The sequence below is a fragment of the Setaria italica genome, chromosome IX, assembly GCF_000263155.2.
Source record: "Setaria italica strain Yugu1 chromosome IX, Setaria_italica_v2.0, whole genome shotgun sequence".
NCBI lineage: Eukaryota > Viridiplantae > Streptophyta > Magnoliopsida > Poales > Poaceae > Setaria > Setaria italica.
The window spans coordinates 52,560,415-52,580,148 of NC_028458.1; the positions used below are offsets into that span (position 1 = coordinate 52,560,415).

At 53.1% G+C, this 19,734-nt stretch overlaps 3 protein-coding genes across 3 annotated transcripts; 2 read left to right on the forward strand and 1 right to left on the reverse strand.

Annotated features, from left to right (window-relative positions):
* The first annotated feature begins 7,761 nt into the window (after nt 1-7,761).
* On the forward strand, nt 7,762-10,839 carry LOC101757176 (glutamine synthetase root isozyme 5). The gene is made up of 11 exons (XM_004985100.4): nt 7,762-7,939; nt 8,071-8,110; nt 8,188-8,291; nt 8,399-8,447; nt 8,741-8,847; nt 9,137-9,224; nt 9,461-9,589; nt 9,713-9,787; nt 9,930-9,983; nt 10,086-10,283; nt 10,365-10,839. The coding sequence occupies exons 1-11, from the start codon at nt 7,866-7,868 to the stop codon at nt 10,518-10,520; spliced, it is 1,074 nt and encodes a 357-aa protein (XP_004985157.1). The 5' UTR covers nt 7,762-7,865; the 3' UTR covers nt 10,521-10,839.
* Nucleotides 10,840-11,944: 1,105 nt separating this feature from the next.
* LOC101757568 (cytochrome P450 94B3) lies at nt 11,945-15,517 on the reverse strand. The gene is made up of 2 exons (XM_004985101.3): nt 15,381-15,517; nt 11,945-13,791 (listed from the first exon to the last, which is right to left on the reverse strand). The coding sequence occupies exon 2, from the start codon at nt 13,743-13,745 to the stop codon at nt 12,165-12,167; it is 1,581 nt and encodes a 526-aa protein (XP_004985158.3). The 5' UTR covers nt 13,746-13,791; nt 15,381-15,517; the 3' UTR covers nt 11,945-12,164.
* Nucleotides 15,518-17,282: 1,765 nt separating this feature from the next.
* Nucleotides 17,283-19,463, forward strand: LOC101757966 (cytochrome P450 94B3). Its single transcript, XM_004985102.4, has one exon. The coding sequence runs from the start codon at nt 17,472-17,474 to the stop codon at nt 19,044-19,046; it is 1,575 nt and encodes a 524-aa protein (XP_004985159.1). The 5' UTR covers nt 17,283-17,471; the 3' UTR covers nt 19,047-19,463.
* Nucleotides 19,464-19,734: the final 271 nt, after the last annotated feature.

Consider the following 19,734-nt stretch of genomic DNA (forward strand, 5'->3'; position numbering starts at 1 on the left):
ACGACAATCCAATCCAGGTGGCCTTCTGCGAACATTCCCCGCCGCCCTCACGGCAGACGGCGCCGCCCGGCGGCCATGTAGGCTGCCCCGGTCTACTTCTCCTGAGACGGCGGCGCGTCGTGGCGCCTCTGCAGAATGCATCCGCCATGGCTTCGTCCGTTAGCTTTTGCAGAAGCTACACGCGAATCCAGCTCATGCGCAACCCTGTATCAGATTCTTTCTGAAGATTTATCCATCACTTTGTGACTACAAAAATTCACACGATTGGGTCGACGGGATGCCTGCAACCTTCTCGGTTGCTGGCTTGATGCTGCTCCAGCGATCCTCTTGCTCACGAGTTGCAAAGATCGGCACAAGAAGCCAGCTCGGATGAAACCCTGAACAAACTGCTGCGGACCTGCAGTCCTGCGACGCCAACCGGCAACCTGAGCCCCGCCGCCGGTGGCACTCTTGACGGCGAATAAGCTAGTGGCCAGCCCTCCTCTCGCTCTGCTTCGCCGGAGCCGGCGGAGCACCGCGCCACGGTCTTCGGGCTCCGGCGTCCGACTCTGTTTCTGACGAAGTGACGAGGCAGAGCGCGCCTGTGCCCTCCATCCGCGATTTAGTCGATCTCGACCGCAAACGTCGCATTGGACGGCTGGTACCCGGACGGTATCTGAAACACCGTCCACCGCGTGGGCTCGCCAGAACGCCGTCGCTGGCTCACGCCGCGGCTCGCCGGAGCGCCGCCGAGCTCCGGCCGTCTCTCACTTCCCTCCCTATCCTCTCAGCTGCCTTGAAGCCGCCCAAGCTTGCACCACGCTTGCCTTCCGGCTTCAGCTTTGCCCGGTAGCTCTGCTGCAGCTGCAACTTCCCGAGATGCACCTGCAGCCATGTGCCGGCCGACCGGCGTTGGAGCAACATCCGGTACTACGGTGGCCCTGTCTCGCGGTGTGCGCCGGTTGGAGGCAAATTGAACGGGCATGGCAGAAATGGCCGGCGGTGCCCAATGCAAGCGCTACCGAGATGGCTCTGGACTCGCCAGAGGTTTCGCTGCTCCCTCCAGCCAAAAGTTCCAACGACAAATGCAATACACTGCCGACAAATGGGTCATGTCATGTGCATACAAATCAGGTCATGGCTTTCAAGTTCAGTAGATGTTGCTTAAGAGGTGAAGCACCTACACATTGTTCATATATACATACACTTAACAAATTATTCTCACCGATTAAATCAAATATATTTACAACTTCACGTGCAATAGATTTTTTTTAGATAACATTTGCAAGTGTATGAGTGCATAGTAGTCCTATCTCCAAGTATAGTTGGCCATTTGGGCCGCGACCCGTGAGCCAGCCCACGACACGGCATTTTGGCCCGGTCCAGGCACAGCCCGACCCGACGGCCTTGTAGGTCGGGCTAGCCCGACCTACATCACGGGCTAGGCCTGGATCGTTGTCTTAGCCCGTGGGCTGGCCCAGCATGGCCGGGCCCATCTGGCCCGTGGGACGGCAACAGGCGGTACGACCTAACAGGCCTATTTTGGTCCAGCTAAGAGGCCAGCCCATATATAACCTGGCCATCTATGCCTTCCCCGGTCGAAACCCTTCACCTTCCCAGGCTCCCAGCTGCCTCCCTCGCTCCCCCGTTCATCCCGCCAACGGCCGCCTCCCTCACTCCCCCGCTCCCTCGCGACTCGCGGGGGCTCGCGGCACTCTCGCCCATTCATCTCCTTCTGCCCCTGGCGGCCCGCCCGGCCGACCCCTCGCTCGTCGCATCCGCCGCCTCCTCCCCCTACCCCCAGCCGACCGGCCCCTCGCTCGTCACGGCCTCCGCCGCCTCCCCTGCCCTCGGTGGTCCGACCGGCGATTTCCCCCGCGCGACCGCGCCCCTCTGCCACCTCCTCCCGCGGTGGAGCTAGCCGCCTCCTCCCGCGGCCCTCCGCCGCCTCCTCACGCCCCTTCGCCGTCTCCTCCCACGGCCCTCCGCCGCCGCCTCCACGGCCGGGAAGGAGGAGCTGGAGCCGTGCCACGGGCCGAGCACGGGCACGACGAGGCTGTTAAGGCCCGCCAGGCCAACGTGCCAGCACGGCCCGTCTAAGAAGGCAGCAGGGTGAGCCTGGGCCGCTGTGCAGGTCTAAACAGGCCGGGCCTAATCAAGCTCGTGCCAGGTCAGGCTGGGCCGCTCGTTTGGCCATCTATATCTCCACCCGGAGCTACCTCGCTGCAGCCCCGCCCGAAGCTCCCCTGTCCCCCCGTCATGGCCGCCGCTCGGAGCTCCCCCTTCCCGTGGCCGCCCGGAGCTCCCCCGCAGTGGCCGCCAAGAGCTCAGATTCCCCACCGCTCGAGCAGATCCGGCACCACCGCTGCAAGATGGGAAGCGAGGGGGTCCGCGACCTGCCCTCCGATTCGACGAGCTCGAGCCTGGAGATCGATCGGAGCGAGCAGCGGCACAAACCAGAGCAGCGGCACAGGCCAAATCAGAGCGAGCAGCTGGACGCCATGGGTGAAGAGAAGATCACAGAGACAAGAGATAAGTCATACCCATGCCGGAGTCCACCCCATCGTCGTCCTCGCCTGCATCCCGCCGTGGCCAGGCCGAGCTCGTCGCCCCGAGCGCACAGGCCCCCGCCCACGGCCGTCCCCAGCTCGTCTGTCCCGAGCTCGCCAGTGGGAGGTTGGCCGTCCAAGCCATGATGTGCGGCGAAGGAGGAACGACTCGTTTTTGCTTTCCAAGGGGCAAGCTGCGGTCAATCGAACGGATGCGAGGGAGATCTGTGCGGGAGAGAAACAGAGGAGAGGGAACGAAGAAGATGTGTACGGGGAAATAAAAAAATAAAAGGAGAAAATAAGACAATGACATTGGCTCACCGTTTGGGGCGGTTGCTGGAGTCGAGAGTAAAAAACATGGATATTGCTGGAGTAAAAAACATGGATATTGCTGGAGTTGCTCTAGTTATCCAATTTAAAATATAGTTATCTAAATTCCTTAATCATCTGCATATTTGCAACAACTCAATTCAATAAGGTTTCGTGCAATTTACTATATTTTTAAAAAGAAAATGAAAAATTAAAGCGAGCCTAAAAAAATACATGAAACAAGTGTGGAATGAAAGAAACAAGAGGAAACTATAATTCGCTGGGGGGTAAAATAGTAATTCAAGGCTTCGCCATCCCCTCGCTAGCAAATTCTAAGAAACCAGACGTGGCAACCTGAATTATTTTGCCTGATTAGGTTGGGTGCCAGGTTTCCATTGTCCCATTTTTGTGGATTATTATCGAAAAAAAATCTGAATAATTTTTCCGTCAACACTCTGGCCTTCTGTAAGGGTAGGCACCAAAAGAGAAACCCAGCTAGCCAGATTACTATAGTAAAGATGCGGTTGCACATTCCTCTGATCACCACGGACATGCAAATGTTTTCCGCTTGACTGTGAACAAGAGAAAGGAGTAGATAGGCGACGCAGGCCTGTCCCAGTCTCCCAGAGTGTTCAGCGATTCGGCATGGCAGATTGGCAACGCATGATCCTTGTCACTTCAGAATTCCACCAAGCTATGCAGGAGAGGAAGCGAACTCCTCGACCACGCCCTACCAATTTGAGCACGGCACCTGAAATGTGTAGCACTCAGCCGTTCCCGTCCAGTTTGATTCACAAAAAAGGAGCGGTCGACTTGAGGAGCATTTCCACGAACACCTTGCGCTCGTCTGAGATGGGCGAGAACATCAGGCTTCACACCACCTCATGGGCACAATAGCCGGCATGGCTTCACTGATGGCATGACAGAACAGAACGGAAGCATTCCATCCAGCGACGGCCGCCCTGGCCATGGGACTCCTCGCTTGCCGACGTGCTGTTCCACTGCAATTCATGAGGAGCATGCTGATGCTAGGTCTCGAGCGGCGGAATGGTAGATTGGATCCGGCCCTGCGCTCCCGGCAGACAGGTGGAGAGGGCGGTGGCGGCGGCTGAAGGGCGGGAGGAGCGGACCCCGACCAGGGTTCTATATGCAAATTACAGGAATATAAATATTCGGATCGCGGTTATTAATCGCGATTAATATTCGGAATTTGATCCGAATATTTTCATTTGTCCCCTACAACTTTCGGGGGTATTGGGGAAATGTTATGATACAATTCCGGGGGTCCATATGTGAAAATTCCGGGCCCCTCACGGCAGCCGGTGAGGTCGCGCCGCCCCGGCGTCCGGCGATCTCCGCTATCCCCGCCGCCAGGAAACCGCGGCACGCGCCTCGGGTCGTACCACCGCCGGCGCTCTTCGGGCCTCCTCTGTTTCTCCTGAGGCGGCGGACCGCCACGGCCACCGGCGTCCGAGTCCGGCAAACTGAACCGGCAGGAAAATTTCTTCCGCCGAGATCAGGCAAACATTCAGCCATCTTCTCCGATCTTGAGATCGATCTCTCCGCTCCAAACAACATGCGTCCACCATGGGCGGATCCAACTCAACCATTGAGAGCCAGTCCAATCAACAATGCGGAGATCAATCAAGAGAATGTAGTTCGGTGGACAGAGTTCAGAGCAGCAGTGATAACTGTATCAACAGATAGAGCAATCAGTCGTAATAATCTTGGCATTGTTAAATTCTTATTATGTGTTGTTGTTTCTACAATGCTCCACTTGTGCAGAGGGCTGGGATGGCCGAGCAGCTTGTTGCAGTGACACAACTGACAACTGGTCTACCGATTCCCAAGGAATAGATCCAGCCATCCCGAGTATAGATTCTGAGCATTATTTGCCAAAAGCTCAAAGAAGATGAAGATCTGCCATGATCGACGCACATTCATCCAGAAGGCATATTTCTATCTCGCAATCATGTCCGACGAACATGCACGGCCAAATCTGATGATTCTTGCTCACTTTCTTGTTGCTTCCTCCGTCCAACAAAGTGAAAAAGGGAGGGCGACGTTTCTTTGGTTAACCGCACACTGTCTGTCACTCAGTCTCGACGCCACAAACGCTCGTCAATTCTGCGGATGAGCGAATGCGAATCTGATGGTACGCGGCGGCTGCAAAGATGCTCGCTGCCAATGGACTGATCGGCCTGGCTATGAAGCCATTTCAGCAGTGTTTTCACGTGACCTCACCATGGTTTGTCATCGCAGTGGTATAGTTCCACAGGATGCAGTGCAGCAGGGCGTTGTTGGTTTTGCTTGAGATACTCATTATACTAAATCCACCGTATACATCCTACCTCAGCTATTTTGCACACGAGTATCGAAAATGTAATTTTGAGCATGATAGCAACTATTCTGGTTTATTCTAGCTTAAACGTTCCTGAACTAGCATTACATGTGATATTCTATAGTAGGCACACAACAAAGTTCCGGCATCAGCTAGTATTTTCTTAGAGAGCGATGATTGCATCAGTTGTTGATAGCCTTTTTTTTATTAGATAATTTAGGATTAGAGGAGTTGAAAACATAGAAAGATGTACGATTGTTAGTTTACATGGCATTGAAGGAGATTGATTGGAAGAAATGAGTTTTGGGTTGACCTTTCTTCTTGAAAAATAAATCTTCTGCACCCAGTAAACGGACATAATGAATTGTTGACTATAGATTCCCCAATTGAGACAAGCCAGTGATGCAAGGAAGATGCAAGATTCTGCAAAGAAAATTGATGGCAAACTACAACTTGAGTTCTTGGATGGAAACAGAGAAACATAAATTAGCTGACTCAGTCTCTTGGGGGAACAATGTCACACACATTAACATGACTTTTATGAGCCCAAAGGGACAGCATCTTCAGGTGATCTTCTCTTCAGCGTCTCAAGGGTTGGATGAACATGCGACTAATTGTTGCCTTGTTGCTTAATGTACCACTCAAAAATCAAATAAGACTTCTGGTTGATAGAATTTCTGATAGAGAGCATGATGATGGTGCGCTGCTGACCACAGTTTATTTAAAATTAAACGGTGATGGTAATTATCCAGCCTGCAAATGAGTTATCGAGAACAGAGGAAAAAAGGGGGGAAAAGAGCTTGTTCGGAGGATTTTGTTTTAAGTTCCAAGTCATTTAGGATCTCAATAAGAATGTACACAGACCTTTCAAACAAGAAGAACATGCACCTAGAGTCCTAGACCTTCCAAATAAAAATATATATGATATACACCTCGATCTCAAGATCACAAAACTGGAACCTCCAATAATTGGAGACATGTGAAAGGCTGAGAGAAATGGGCGCAGACGGTGATTCGTCAAAATATGTCACACATCAAATGACGGCATTATAAGCAAATAAAGTCAATGTCTGAAAACGAAAACGACATTAGGAAAGGAAAAAATATTGTAGAAGCAAAGTCAGCCCATGCGGTGAATAGAAGACGTTTGAGATGCTACAAGATGCAAACAATGCCACCATTTGGCATTGGTTTCCTTTTTTTAATTCTTCGAACATGGCAGTTGCAGATACCATCTTATTGAATCAACGAATACGTCCATATGGTTGAATAAGTTGGACAAACTGAGGAACAAAATAAGATTGGTGGAGGAGAAAACAATAATGCTTTGGTCCCGCTCTGAAGAATCTCTAAGCAAGAGCTCTACTTGTTTATTCTAGAACTAGCTTTCATTGTGCCACCAAACAACAAACAAGCGTTGTATACACGTTCTTGGATTCAGGATTTGAAGCAAAGGCCTGTAACAATTAACAAGTTGGCACAAATCATCATTGGAGTTTCAGGAATGCGGCGGAACGGCGAAACTACAGCGCACACATTGTTCTTGTATGCGATGGCCCTTGTCCGTTTTACCAAAGCTTATCGACAATGCAAACACAACTACAACTTTAATGGTCCATTACTCTATGATCAATTGACCATCATTCTTATAAGTTTTGCCTTGCTGATGATGTATACTACAACTGAAGGCCTGATGGATACATGACCTGCGGTCTCTGTTGCTTCAAACAGACAAAAAACAGTGACAAAACCCGTTTTCTCCAGTCCATCCTTTTGGGTAGATTCTTCTTATCACGGAAATAACAGTGAGAGCATGGTTCCCTTTCTGGGTGTACTTTTCGTGGTTCATGGTTCCGTGTGAGTGGTTTAGGAGAAGCGACAAGTGACTCATGAAAAGCAGCTCCACGTTCATCGGACCAGTTTACACGAAATTTTTAAGACCGCGAAAAAAGGGCTTTCTTTCACCGTTACCGTCAATTGAGGTTCAGGATAAGGGGCCATCCAACTGTGGCTCCTGTTTTTCAGCTTCATCCAGCACAGCACAAGGTCTTGGCTGGCCATTGACAAACCACGCCTTGCATTGTATTCTTTCAGTTGCGGGACATTCCTTCTGGAGAGACGCTACTCCCAAAGGCTACAGGCACAGCTCTCAATGAAAAAAATGCCAAATTCAGACGGCACATTTTAGATCATACTGTAAAACTTTGACTAGATAGCTTCCATGCAACTTAAGTTACCCGGGCAATGCAGAATCCTATGGATTCTGAATCACTGAAGCCGCTCGATCAAACTAATTGTCACTTGGGTCTGGTCAGATCTGCTATTTGTGCTCCCTGAAGAAAAAAATTAACCATCGCCCAAGTTGAGATGATGCCTTGCACAACTACACAAGAGGCCGAAAGAAAAAAACAGATAGATAAATGATGGGCAGTATCTTTTTAGACTGCTGGTATAGATTATTCAGGGAACTGGAAAAGAAACCACATTTTATCTCTAAATGAAAATGATACACGCCCTGCCCTGCTTCCGTACTCCCTCCATCTTCCAAACGCAGCCAGCTTCGCTGTATAAATACCCCTCGCGCCTCCCGGCTTCAGACTCATCCACTGCGATTCACATCTCATCACTTCTTCTTCTTCTTCTTGCCTGCTAAGCTCTCTCGCGTTCTTGCCTTCTTCTTGTGAGCGATGGCGAGCCTCACCGATCTCGTTAACCTCAACCTCAGCGACTGCACAGACAAGATCATCGCCGAGTACATCTGGTTGGCCTCCCTCTGCTCTTGCTCCTGAAATGTTCCAAGATCGTGTTTGCATATATCCTGAATTGTACTACCATTCCCTCTAATTCTTCTGTCCAAGTCTGAATATATCTGATGTAATCTCCTCCGTGCAGGGTTGGAGGCTCCGGCATAGACCTCAGGAGCAAAGCAAGGGTGCGTAGTTTTGTTCACGTCATGCCTTTCGGAATCATTACTATGATATGTTTCTCACCGTTGTGTTGCTGGAGCAGACGGTGAAAGGCCCCATCACCAGTGCGAGCCAGCTCCCAAAATGGAACTACGACGGCTCCAGCACCGGGCAGGCTCCCGGAGAGGACAGCGAAGTCATCCTCTAGTATGATCCCCATCTCCTTGCTGCCTCTGCTCTTTTTTTTTTAACTTGCATAGAACCTTGTTATTTTGTTGCTTATGCGGTTGCTCCTTTTTTGTTTCACTCTGAAGCCCTCAAGCCATTTTCAAGGACCCATTCAGGAGGGGTGACAACATCCTTGTAAGCCTTTGCTTCTCTTCTTGTTTTACGTTTCACTTAGAAGTCATAGACACGACCAGAAAGTAAAAAAGGAGGAAGGAAAAAAGGAACCAAAAGGCCATTCTCGAATAATTATAACAGTTTTATGTTCTGGTGCTAACCTTGTATTTCTTTTTAAACAATAAATATAAAAATATCAAAGTAAAAGTATTTTTAGGTTGAAACATGTGGGTAAAAGTGTTCTGTTTTTCTTTTTTGACAAGCAAGCTATATGGTTGGTTTGCTGTGTTTCTTATTCAAACTACTCTATATAGGTGATGTGCGACTGCTACACGCCACAAGGCGAGCCAATCCCCACGAACAAGAGGTACCATGCTGCCAAGGTCTTCAGCCACCCGGATGTTGCAGCTGAGGTGCCATGGTATGAATATTGACCGAATCTAATTCAGTATTTCCCAATCAGTATTTTGTTGTATTGTATCAGAAGAAAAAGGTAAAAGTATACTAATATAATGACAAGAAATGTGATAACCAATGAAGTAAATTGTTTTTATTGTAGTACAGTTGTTTAGAACATTTTGGTTTTGATATAAATAGCAAGGATGAAAAAAAAGTTTTAAAGGACCATCATATTTGGAACTTTCCAACTTTCTATCGACCTTTCTATCTTATCTTGTTTCTCATCAGGACATATCTCTGAATTCAAACAGGTACGGTATTGAGCAGGAGTACACTCTCCTTCAGAAGGATGTGAACTGGCCCATTGGCTGGCCTGTTGGTGGATACCCTGGTCCCCAGGTAAGGAAACTTCTTTTGAAAATTATCACAATGACCCTTCAACATTCATATTCTGCAAGTTTTATAAAACAATATATTTGATGAAAGCAATAAAATTAGTTCTTTTTTGTTAATCCTCGAATTAGTTGGCATAGTGAAACTTTTAATAGTAAGGCTTCTGATGACCAATTCAACCAAAAAAGAAGCTGCCTTTGCAAGTTTCTCAACTCTTGAGTGCCTTTTCTTTTTTTTATCAGGGACCATACTACTGCGCTGCCGGTGCCGATAAGGCCTTTGGGCGCGACGTCGTTGACGCCCACTACAAGGCCTGCCTCTACGCCGGCATCAACATCAGCGGCATCAACGGCGAAGTCATGCCCGGCCAGGTACAACAACCCCTGCAAGTTGCAGCCGTTGGTCGGACCAACCCCCAGCATGGGACATCGTGTATCAAAGCTATGTGATGGATGCGTGCTGATTCTGAACCCGGACTATTCCGTTTCTGACAGTGGGAGTTCCAAGTTGGGCCGTCCGTTGGGATCTCTGCCGGCGACGAGATATGGGTTGCCCGCTACATTCTCGAGGTCCGTTTCGAAGCCTCCGCTTGGGATAAGATCATAAGAATCCTGCTCTCCCATTCTGCTCCTGACCAACTTGATTCCTTTGTGCCTTTGGTTTGTTATACGTTGAAATTAACAGTGTTTTTTGTTGACTGGTTGGTTGCAGAGGATCACCGAGATGGCCGGAGTCGTGCTGTCCCTCGACCCGAAGCCAATCAAGGTTCACAAAAACGTTCTTTTCACTGTTTCAGATTCAGACATCCTGTCAGGAAATTACAAGAAGCTGATGGTTCAAACTGGTGCTTGTTGTTTGCAAATGCAGGGTGACTGGAACGGCGCCGGCGCTCACACCAACTACAGCACCAAGTCGATGAGGGAGCCCGGGGGCTACGAGGTGATCAAGAAGGCGATCGAGAAGCTGGGCAAGCGGCACAAGGAGCACATCGCGGCCTACGGCGAGGGCAACGAGCGCCGCCTCACGGGCCACCACGAGACCGCCGACATCAACACCTTCAAATGGGTAGGATGATGATCGAATGCCGCCATGGCTTCCCTGCGATTTCTGCTCGTTGCTCACCCTACCGCTGCGTGCGTGCTGCAGGGCGTGGCGAACCGCGGCGCGTCCATCCGGGTGGGGCGCGACACGGAGAAGGAAGGCAAGGGCTACTTCGAGGACCGCAGGCCGGCCTCCAACATGGACCCCTACGTCGTCACCGGCATGATCGCCGAGACCACCATCCTGGGGAAGGGGAACTGAGACTGACAGATGATCGTCAACGCCTGGACACGCATCAAAACCGTTGGTGTCAGTTGGATTTTCCGATTTCCGATTCCGATTCCGATTCCCCGTCGACGAGGCCTTTGATGGCCCGTCCGTTTTGGGGTTGTGCGTCCTAAACCACTTTCGCTCCCCTGTGACACTGTGTACTCTGAATGAAAAAGTCTGAATAATGGCTGTAGCGGATTTGCCTTTGCCGTAGGTATGTCGGATGTCCTTCCCGTTCATCGGGTAATGTAACACTACTACGTGATTTTTTTTCTTATGAAAAACAAAAGCATAGTGTGGTTTTGTTCACGATACCAGTACGGTGGTTCCATGCTCTCCAATCTTTCCATGTCACGCTCACGCCCTGATGCGATGCGAATCATTTGGATGGATGGAGGGATGCGGACATCTCTGCCCAATGGACCTAAACACCGTCTTTTGTTGCGTTTTGAGCAAGTGTACTAAAGCCGTAAAGCATCGAGGGCTTCGTGACAGTACTGTCGCAGCAGTTCAGCACGATCTTATCCTGGGCCAACATATCTGCCTACCCCTCCCATCTCTCTGTGACCTTTTACCTGCGGTTGATGGTAGGCACACCCGTACCGGCGACAGGCAACCACTGTCCACTGTGCCGCAGTGCATGAAAGGAAAACAGAAGGCCTTCTTGACCTGGGACAAGGTGAGAAGGAGCGAATCCAGAACATGCCGTGCAGCGATACTGTGCGCTGACATTTACGGTGTCCCCCGCCCCTGGCTTTTTCTGGGAAGCAACCAAACAGACCTGGAAGGCTGGAAATTCCAATCACCAGCCGGCGGCAGCCGTGCACCGTGCTGGCGGCATCCATCACGGGCACGTACGGACATAGCTTGTGTGTCCTCTCTGGAGCCGCCCGTTGCGGTAGCGTTCACGTCCGACGTCCACGTCCGTAACGGTGTGGACTGCCGAGAGGATTCCGCGGCGGTAGCTGGTGCCTGGTGGACACGTTCTGCATGGGCTGCTTCTCTGCTGGGCAAGAAGCCCAGGTACAAGTCATGGGCTGCCCCGCATCATGTAGCGTTCGTTAGAGGGATGGATGGCCCATCCCCGCCGTTCCGCTGTTGCTTCTTATGGGCTGTATAGGTTGGGCCTGTATGCGTCGTCATTGCCCACATAACGTGTAACAGCTTATGTGGCTGACGGGCGGGCCCGACAGGGGTTAGCATCCCAGAGTCTGAACCGGACCCCTGTTCTCGTAGGATCCTTCCACGTGCATAATTTTAGCTATGCACCCAGATGCATATTTATATCTAGATACATAGTATTTATTATAAATCTAAAAAAATTAAAATAATCTATAATTTAAAATGGAGGAAGTACCACCGTAAAAAAACTCATTTATCGGCGGTGGAAGGAGAGGAAAGCCACGGGAGGAAAACTAGCCTGGCTTAGGAGATAAGCTGGTTCGGATCCGCGTACAAGAATATGAGGTCGACGTTGTTGTTCAGATGCTTCTCTACTAAGCAGCTTTTAGATTAGCGAAATTCAAGCAAGACGTTTGGGTGGAATTTTCGCTGATAAGCTTCTCATGATCGGATGCAAAACAGGTTTAACCTGGCGCAGAGATCGGTTTTCGGAGTCATATAACAGCAGTCTCGTCAGTCCCGTCTCGGCTTCACGGTCACGGGGAGCCCTTCCGCCATCCGCAGCGTCAGCGACGCGACCTGCCGGGGCCTGTACGCGCCGTCCACCGCCACGTCTAGCTCCTCCAGCACGCTCGCCACGATGGACTTCATCTGGATGTAAGCCATCTCCTTGCCCATGCACGCCCTCGGTCCGGCGTGGAACGCCACGAACCGGAACGGGCTGTCCGGCCTGAACGTCCCGTCGGCGGGGTTCAGCCACCGCTCCGGCCTGTACTCCCGCGCGTCCTCTCCCCAGACCGACTCCATCCGCCCCATCGCGTACAAGTTGTACCCCACGAACCAACCCGCCCGCACGGCCGTGCCGTCGGGGAGGACGTCGTCCGCCTGCACGTGCAGCGAGTTCGCAGGAACCGGAGGGTACAGCCGCATCGACTCCGTGATGGCCGCGTGCACGTAGTGCATCTCGCGGAGCTCTTCGAGGTCGAACCCGACGACGGATTCGGCATCGCCCTGTGCACGGCGGGCGCGCACCTCGGCGACCTCGTCGCGGATGCGGCGCTGCACGTCGGGACGCGAGGAGAGCAGCCAGAAGAACCAGGTAAGCGCCGAGGACGTGCTCTCCCGCCCCGCGAGGAGGAAGCCGGTCACGACGTCGCGGAGGCCCCCCTCGGACTCGGAGAAGCTCTCGTCTTGGCTCGCCATGAACCGCGACAGGAGGTCGTGCTTCTCGAAGCCGTCCCTCAGCATCTCCTCCCGGCGCGACTGGATGATGCGATCGGCGAAGCCGTGCACCATGGCGATGGACTCGCGCAGCCGCCGCTCGGACCCCACGTCCAGCGCCCTCTTGACCTTCCAGAACCCCGGGATGGCGTAGCGGAACCGGCCCACGCTGAGATTCGCGGAGTCGCGGAACGCGCCGGCGAAGCTGCCGCCGTCCGCCGGCGCAGTGCCGTCGTCATCATCACCGTCGACCGGGAGCTGGCGCGGGTCGTGGTCGAAGGCGACGCGGCAGATGTTGTCGAAGCCGAACCGCTCGAGCGCGTCCTGAAGGTCGAGCCCGGCGCCCGACGCCGCGGCGCGGCGCAGCAGCGGGAGGAGGCGGCCGTGGAGTTCGGAGTGCACGCAGCGCGCTACGAAGGCGCGGAGGGAGCGCGTGTTGAACTCGTGGCTGGCCACCTTCCGCTGCGCGCGCCAGGCCTCGCCGTCGGCGTTGAAGATGCCCCGGCCGAGGAAGTCGTGCATCAGGGACACGACCCGGGGCCCCTTGGGGTAGTTGTCGAAGCTGGCGCGCAGGAAGTGCTCCACGTTCGCCGGGTTCGCGGTGATGGCGCCCCGCAGGCCGCCTGGCCGGTGCAGCACGATCGTGCAGGTGGGCTGGCGCGCGAGGACCTCGGTCATCCAGTCCAGCAAGCGGTGCCGGTTCGCCATCATCTGAGGCATGTGGCCGATCAGCGGGTACGGCTCCAGCCCCGGCGGGTACGTCGTCGTCTGCGGTGCCTTCTTGCCGAACCTTCTTGGTGCTATCCATGTACGAAGTACCCAGGCAGCAGTGACGGCCAGCATTAACAACTGCACCAACCAGAAAGCAGCCATGGAGCTCAGCTGGACTCTAGCGAGAAGTGGTGCTCCCGATGGAACCCTGCGGCAAAAGGTCAAGATGATGTTTTGTTATTACTTATTAGTTCGAGTTTGGACAGGATAGGGAGAGTGACTATTGGAAACATTGGAGGGGAGAGACTAATTAGCGAGCGCGCCCCAGCAGCTCTTCCGATCATCGATTTCAGACCAACTCTCCTCTTCCCCGAACTTTCCATTTTCGGAAATTTCTGATTCCCGCAACTTATAGGAAAAAGTTCAAATTAATCCCTAAAGTATTTCTTGGTTCAGTTTACCCCCTAAACTATGTCATTTGATTCAATTTACCCCTTAACACAATTTTTCTTTTTTTCTTCATACATAAGTGGAGTTTTAAGTTCAAATTTTGCAAGATGATAGCAAATAAACAATTAAATGAACGGTCATGTATACCAGTAATCGTACCAGGAAAAACGGATCATGAGATAAAATGAAACTAGAGAGATTCGGGCCCCTGACTTTCTGTGAAAGCTCAAGAGCCGATCAAGAAGAATAGAATAACAGAGCATGATCTATCTTTACCTAGTAGAGGCCTAGAGGGTGCCGCTTTCAGAGAGGAACAGAGAGCGAAGGTGCTGAAGTTTTTAAATTTCACTGTGGCGCTCGGTCGTCGCACCCATCTTGTTGCATTGGTTGTGAGGAGCCAGATCATGGAATAAACTTTGCTAATAAGATTTTTTTTCTGTTTCTACACTTGCCGTATATTGCAAAATTTGCTCTTCTGCGTGCGTCCTTGTTCTTGCCCTTAGATCAGGAAGCCGCATCAACACGGTTAATATTTACGTGACAGCTAAGAGCTATGCCATCCCCCCGGAGGTCAAAAGAGCAACATAAAGAGGTGACCTACTTGTCAGCGGCACGCTCGCTCGCGGGAGCCTGCTCCGGTGATCTACAGGAACTTGCGAACTCTGCACGTCAACCGTGGTCCGTGGTGTACGTGTACCGGAGGTCAGGAGATGTCAGCTCTCTGCTAGACATGGCAACGGCGGCGGTCCATGCGCGGGGATGCGGGATGGGATTTGCGTGGTCGAGCCAGCCGACGGGGCTGGCCGGCCGGGATGGCCGGCGGCGAGGATACTTGACTACCTGGCTATGGGGACGATGCGAATTCTCCCGCACGATGCAAAAGAGCAACATTGCCGTGCGCGCGTGGGGGAAAACTCCTAGGCGGCACGCGCAACGACGTCGTTGGCCAGGGGACGACGAACTGGTGTATGTTTCGTCCTCGCGGTGTAGCCATGACGAGTGCCGGCGCGGCTGTGGCGGTACCAGGGGTCGCCGACGGTGAGACGCGCGCGGGCGCGCGGCAAGGGAAACCAGCTGGGAGCTACGTGCGTAACGTGCGTGCGTGTGCTCGGTGACAAAAGAAACGGATACGGCTAGCAGGTAGCGCCTGAGAAGGAACGTGTGGAGCTTGCCGAGTGGCTGCAGCAGTGGTGATGAGGTGACCAGCCGGGAGGAAGAGACTAGCGGTGGTGGCAGCGGTTCTTCCTAGCTAGGTAGGCTCTGGTCGACTCCGAGCTGTTCGAGAGGACTAGCCGTGGTCGGCGAAGTTATTATTAGCGAGACCACGGGAAAGCAAGAAAAGCTTACCAAAACGCGAGGAAGGGCGGACGTGCCGGACTAGCCAGGCCGACGGGAGCTTCCTACTGGCCAAGCGGTGACGACCAGTCTGGGTTGGTGTGGTGGTGCCGTGGAGGTGCTCACGGGAGAAGACACAGAAGAGGAGAGGGAGTCCTCATGTGAAAGCGGAGGTGCCTTCGTTTTTGTAGGGAACGGGCGCGCTTAGGGTTTCCGAACATGAGAGCGGTCAGCGGTGGCGCGGCTCTGAGCAGCGATCGAGGAGCGGGCGGTGCGTGCGTCCACCGTGGCTTCCATTGAAACGTCGTCTCATAAGAGCTAGCTTGATCCGCTCGTGGATTGGATCATTGGAGAGCGCGGATCGGCCGCTCTGGTTGGCGAGCGTGGCCAGTCACGTGCGATCCCGATTCCCGAGCAGCTGACCGCCGTGTCTCGGAGTATGCACAGAGTGAGGGGGGAGTCCACCATGATCACGTCAGCCAGCTTTGAGCTAGCTGACGTCGGATCCGTAAGAAAGAGAACGCACGAAAAAGTAAACGCTAGCGCAAGATCAATGCAAGCACTGGACTCATCATTTGTGCGCTGCCAAGCAAAACATACGCTAGCTCCACCACGTGAGCACCTATCCCACTACCCTAGCCCTCCAAATCCCCAAGTCCACAGCTTCTTTCGTCCCTAGATAACTACATAAGCTGCTATATATAGATAGAACAATTTAGACCTCATTTATCCTATCCCTGGCTTGTGAAAATCCCTGGCTTATCTTCTATATCCCTGGCTTCACAGTTCATTTTAATTTCCTCTTTCTCCCCTTCTCGAGGAACAGTTGAATAAAACTAAAAATATCTAGAACAATTCAATTGTACAAACATACACTAATTCTTCACAAATGAAACAAAATGATAATATAACATGAAAAATATTCTTACTACAACAATCAAGTATAACTTAAATTATCGTAGAACATTTTGCCAAAATCTTTTTTGTCATGATGGGAGTAGGCGAACTTAGCACATGGGCTGTATGGGTAGGAAACGCGCATTTCCGGGCTTGCTTGGCACGCGTACAAGTTGGGCCAAACATGATTTGATGAGTGTTGCGAACCCCAGCCCAACCAGGTTGTCACGCGCACCTCAAGTCACGCGCCATGCCCATGATCCATGGACCATGGCCCCGCACCGCTAGTGCCATTTTGACGTCATGGCCGCCGAACCTCGACCGGAACCGGACACGTCCAAAATTCTTTGCACACATACTCATGCCCACGGATAGAATTTTTCCCTGCACGTATCAATGCCTGGGCCAGGAGCTAGCATATTCATTCATGTAGGTGATAAGGTCCACGTTAGAAAAAAAAAGCTGAGACAACTTTTCTTTGACCCACAAATCTATTTGAAGCTTAGTAAGGGCCTAGAAATGCCCAATGGGAAAAAAAACAGAGAACCATCATGAGTTGGTGACAACGTTTCTAAAAAGGACTGACCTGGATAAAAAGGGGCCCGGCCCGTATATCATTGCCCTGCCTCGTGTTAGTTTTCTGCTTTCTCTACCCAATTTGCTGTATCCCTAAAAATCCATTGTGAGAGCGAAGAACCATTACAAGTTTGTGACAAACATTTCTAAAGGACTCGTCTGGATTAAAAATATGTTTTTTCATGCGATCTGTAAGTCGGTAAAGATTTCAAAATGACTAGAGATGAAGTAAAACCATGTATCTTAATATAATCTTGAAAGCAGACAAAACCTGGATTCTTCATTCGGTCCTAATTTATACATTAGTGTATATTCGTCCGTTCCAGTCCTGTCAATTCTTGAGCTGCCGATTGAGCTCAAACCGACAAAACGTCGCCTGACCATTCCGCGGCACGCCTCCGCCGTACAGATACGGGCAGCACCGCACCGCCTACAAAATCGCGCGGGGACAAGGGACTTCCAGGCAGAGGCAGTTCATCGTGTTCACTCACCAGTCACTCGTTCATCACACCCTTTCTTCTCCCCCCTTATCTTTTGCCCCCGTCATCTAAACCTGTAGCCATTAGGTACCAGGTAGAGACACAACCACACTTCTCCGCTAGTCACCTGACGAGCTAGCGTCCAGCATCCATGGCCGATTTCTGGTTGCCCCTGCTGCTCGCCGTGAGCGCAGTCTGGGTTCTTCGTGCATGGAGAGCACGACGGTTCGGCAACAAGGCGCGGAAGGCGGCGACGTACACGTACCCGCCGGGGCTGGAGCCGTACCCGCTGATCGGCCACCTGCCGCAGTTCTTGGCGAACCGGCACCGCGTGCTGGACTGGATGACCGAGGCGCTCGAGCGCCAGCCCACCGCCACGTTCGTGCTGCGCCGGCCGGGCGGCGTGCGGGGCGCGATCACCGCGAACCCGGCCAACATGGAGCACTTCCTGCGCGCTAGCTTCGACAACTACCCCAAGGGACCCAAGTTCGCGTCGCTGCTCCACGACTTCCTCGGCCGGGGCATCTTCAACGCCGACGGCGAGGCCTGGCGCGCGCAGCGGAAGGTTGCCAGCCACGAGTTCAACACACGCTCGCTCCGCGCCTTCGTGGCACGCTGCGTGCACTCCGAGCTCCACGGCCGCCTCCTCCCGCTGCTGCGCCGCGCCGCGGCGTCCGGCGCCGGCGCCCGACTCGACCTCCAGGACGTGCTCGAGCGGTTCGCGTTCGACAACATCTGCCGCGTAGCGTTCGACCACGACCCGCGCCAACTTCCGGACGACGGCGATGACGGCACGGCGGCGGACGGCAGCTTCGCCGACGCGTTCCGCGACGCCGCGAATCTCAGCGCTGGCCGGTTCCGGTACGCTGTCCCGGGGTTCTGGAAGATCAAGAAGGCGCTGAACGTGGGGTCCGAGCGGCGGCTGCGAGAGTCCATCGCGATGGTGCACGACTTCGCCGATGGCATAATCCAGTCGCGCCGGGAGGAGATGCTGAGGGACGGTTTCGAGAAGCACGACCTCCTTTCGCGGTTCATGGCGAGCCAGGACGCGACCTACTCCGAGTCCGAGGTGCCCCTCCGCGACGTCGTGATCAGCTTCCTCCTCGCGGGGCGGGAGACCACGTCCTCGGCGCTCACCTGGTTCTTCTGGCTGCTCTCCTCGCGCCCCGACGTGCGGCGCCGCATCCGCGACGAGGTCGCCGCGGTGCGCGCCCGGCGCGCACAGGGCGGCGTCGACACCATCGTCGGCTTCGACCTCGACGAGCTCCGCGAGATGCACTACGTGCACGCGGCCATCACGGAGTCGATGCGGCTCTACCCGCCGGTGCCGGTGAACTCGCTGCGGGCGGAGACGGACGACGTCCTCCCCGACGGCACGGCCGTGCAGGCGGGTTGGTTCGTGGCGTACAACTCGTACGGGATGGGGCGGATGGAGTCGGTCTGGGGCCGCGACGCGCGGGAGTTCCGGCCGGAGCGGTGGCTGAGCCCCGCCGACGGGACGTTCCGGCCGGACAGCCCGTTCCGGTACGTGGCGTTCCACGCGGGGCCGAGGGTGTGCCTGGGCAAGGAGATGGCGTACATTCAGATGAAGTCCATCGTGGCATGCGTGCTGGAGGAGCTCGACGTGGCCGTCGACGGCGCGTACAGGCCCCGGCAGGTCGCATCGCTGACGCTGCGGATGGCGGACGGGCTCCCCGTGACCGTGAAGCCGAGACGAAACTGCTGAGCTGTTGCTCACGACTCATTAGTCTCTGCAGACAAGTATAGGTTGAAGTGAAGGATGAGCTGCAGCTGACAAGCCATTGGCAGTTTGTAATCGTGTCTACCGGGTGCCCTGTTACGTTTTGGAGTCTCCTGCGTGCTGCGAGCTGCGATCGCTTGATTTCGCAGTTATTTCCTGACACTTGTTGTGGAGAATCAATGGAGATGGGATTTGGACAGATCGAGGTACCAGGCAAGTGATGAGGACACCGACTTTTGGAAGTTGTAACGAGAGTCAAGATTGTCGAAATCACAAATCTTGGATCCCAACTCCTGCAATAAAATCGTAAAAACATACTGCCGCTAGAATGAGAATCGTCAAAAGCATACTGTATATCGTTGTCACGTTGTGACTAGAATTATGTGCGGTCCATTCGATCTATTCACTGACGCTGGGACCTTGTTTCTCTTTCTCCCAAAGTTCGCCTAAAGCACCTCTCTATTGCTAAAACCCATAGTTGATTTTTGTATAACATGAACCAAAAGACGAGGAAACCACTGGCTAGAAATATAGACACACTGGGCCACGTTGTTCTCCTACGCGAAATATGAAACAAAACGGGCTACATTTTCTCCAACGAGCACACCGATTTCAAAAGATGGTACCTAGAGTCAAGCTTATAAAAATCACAGATTCTAAATCGGATCAAACG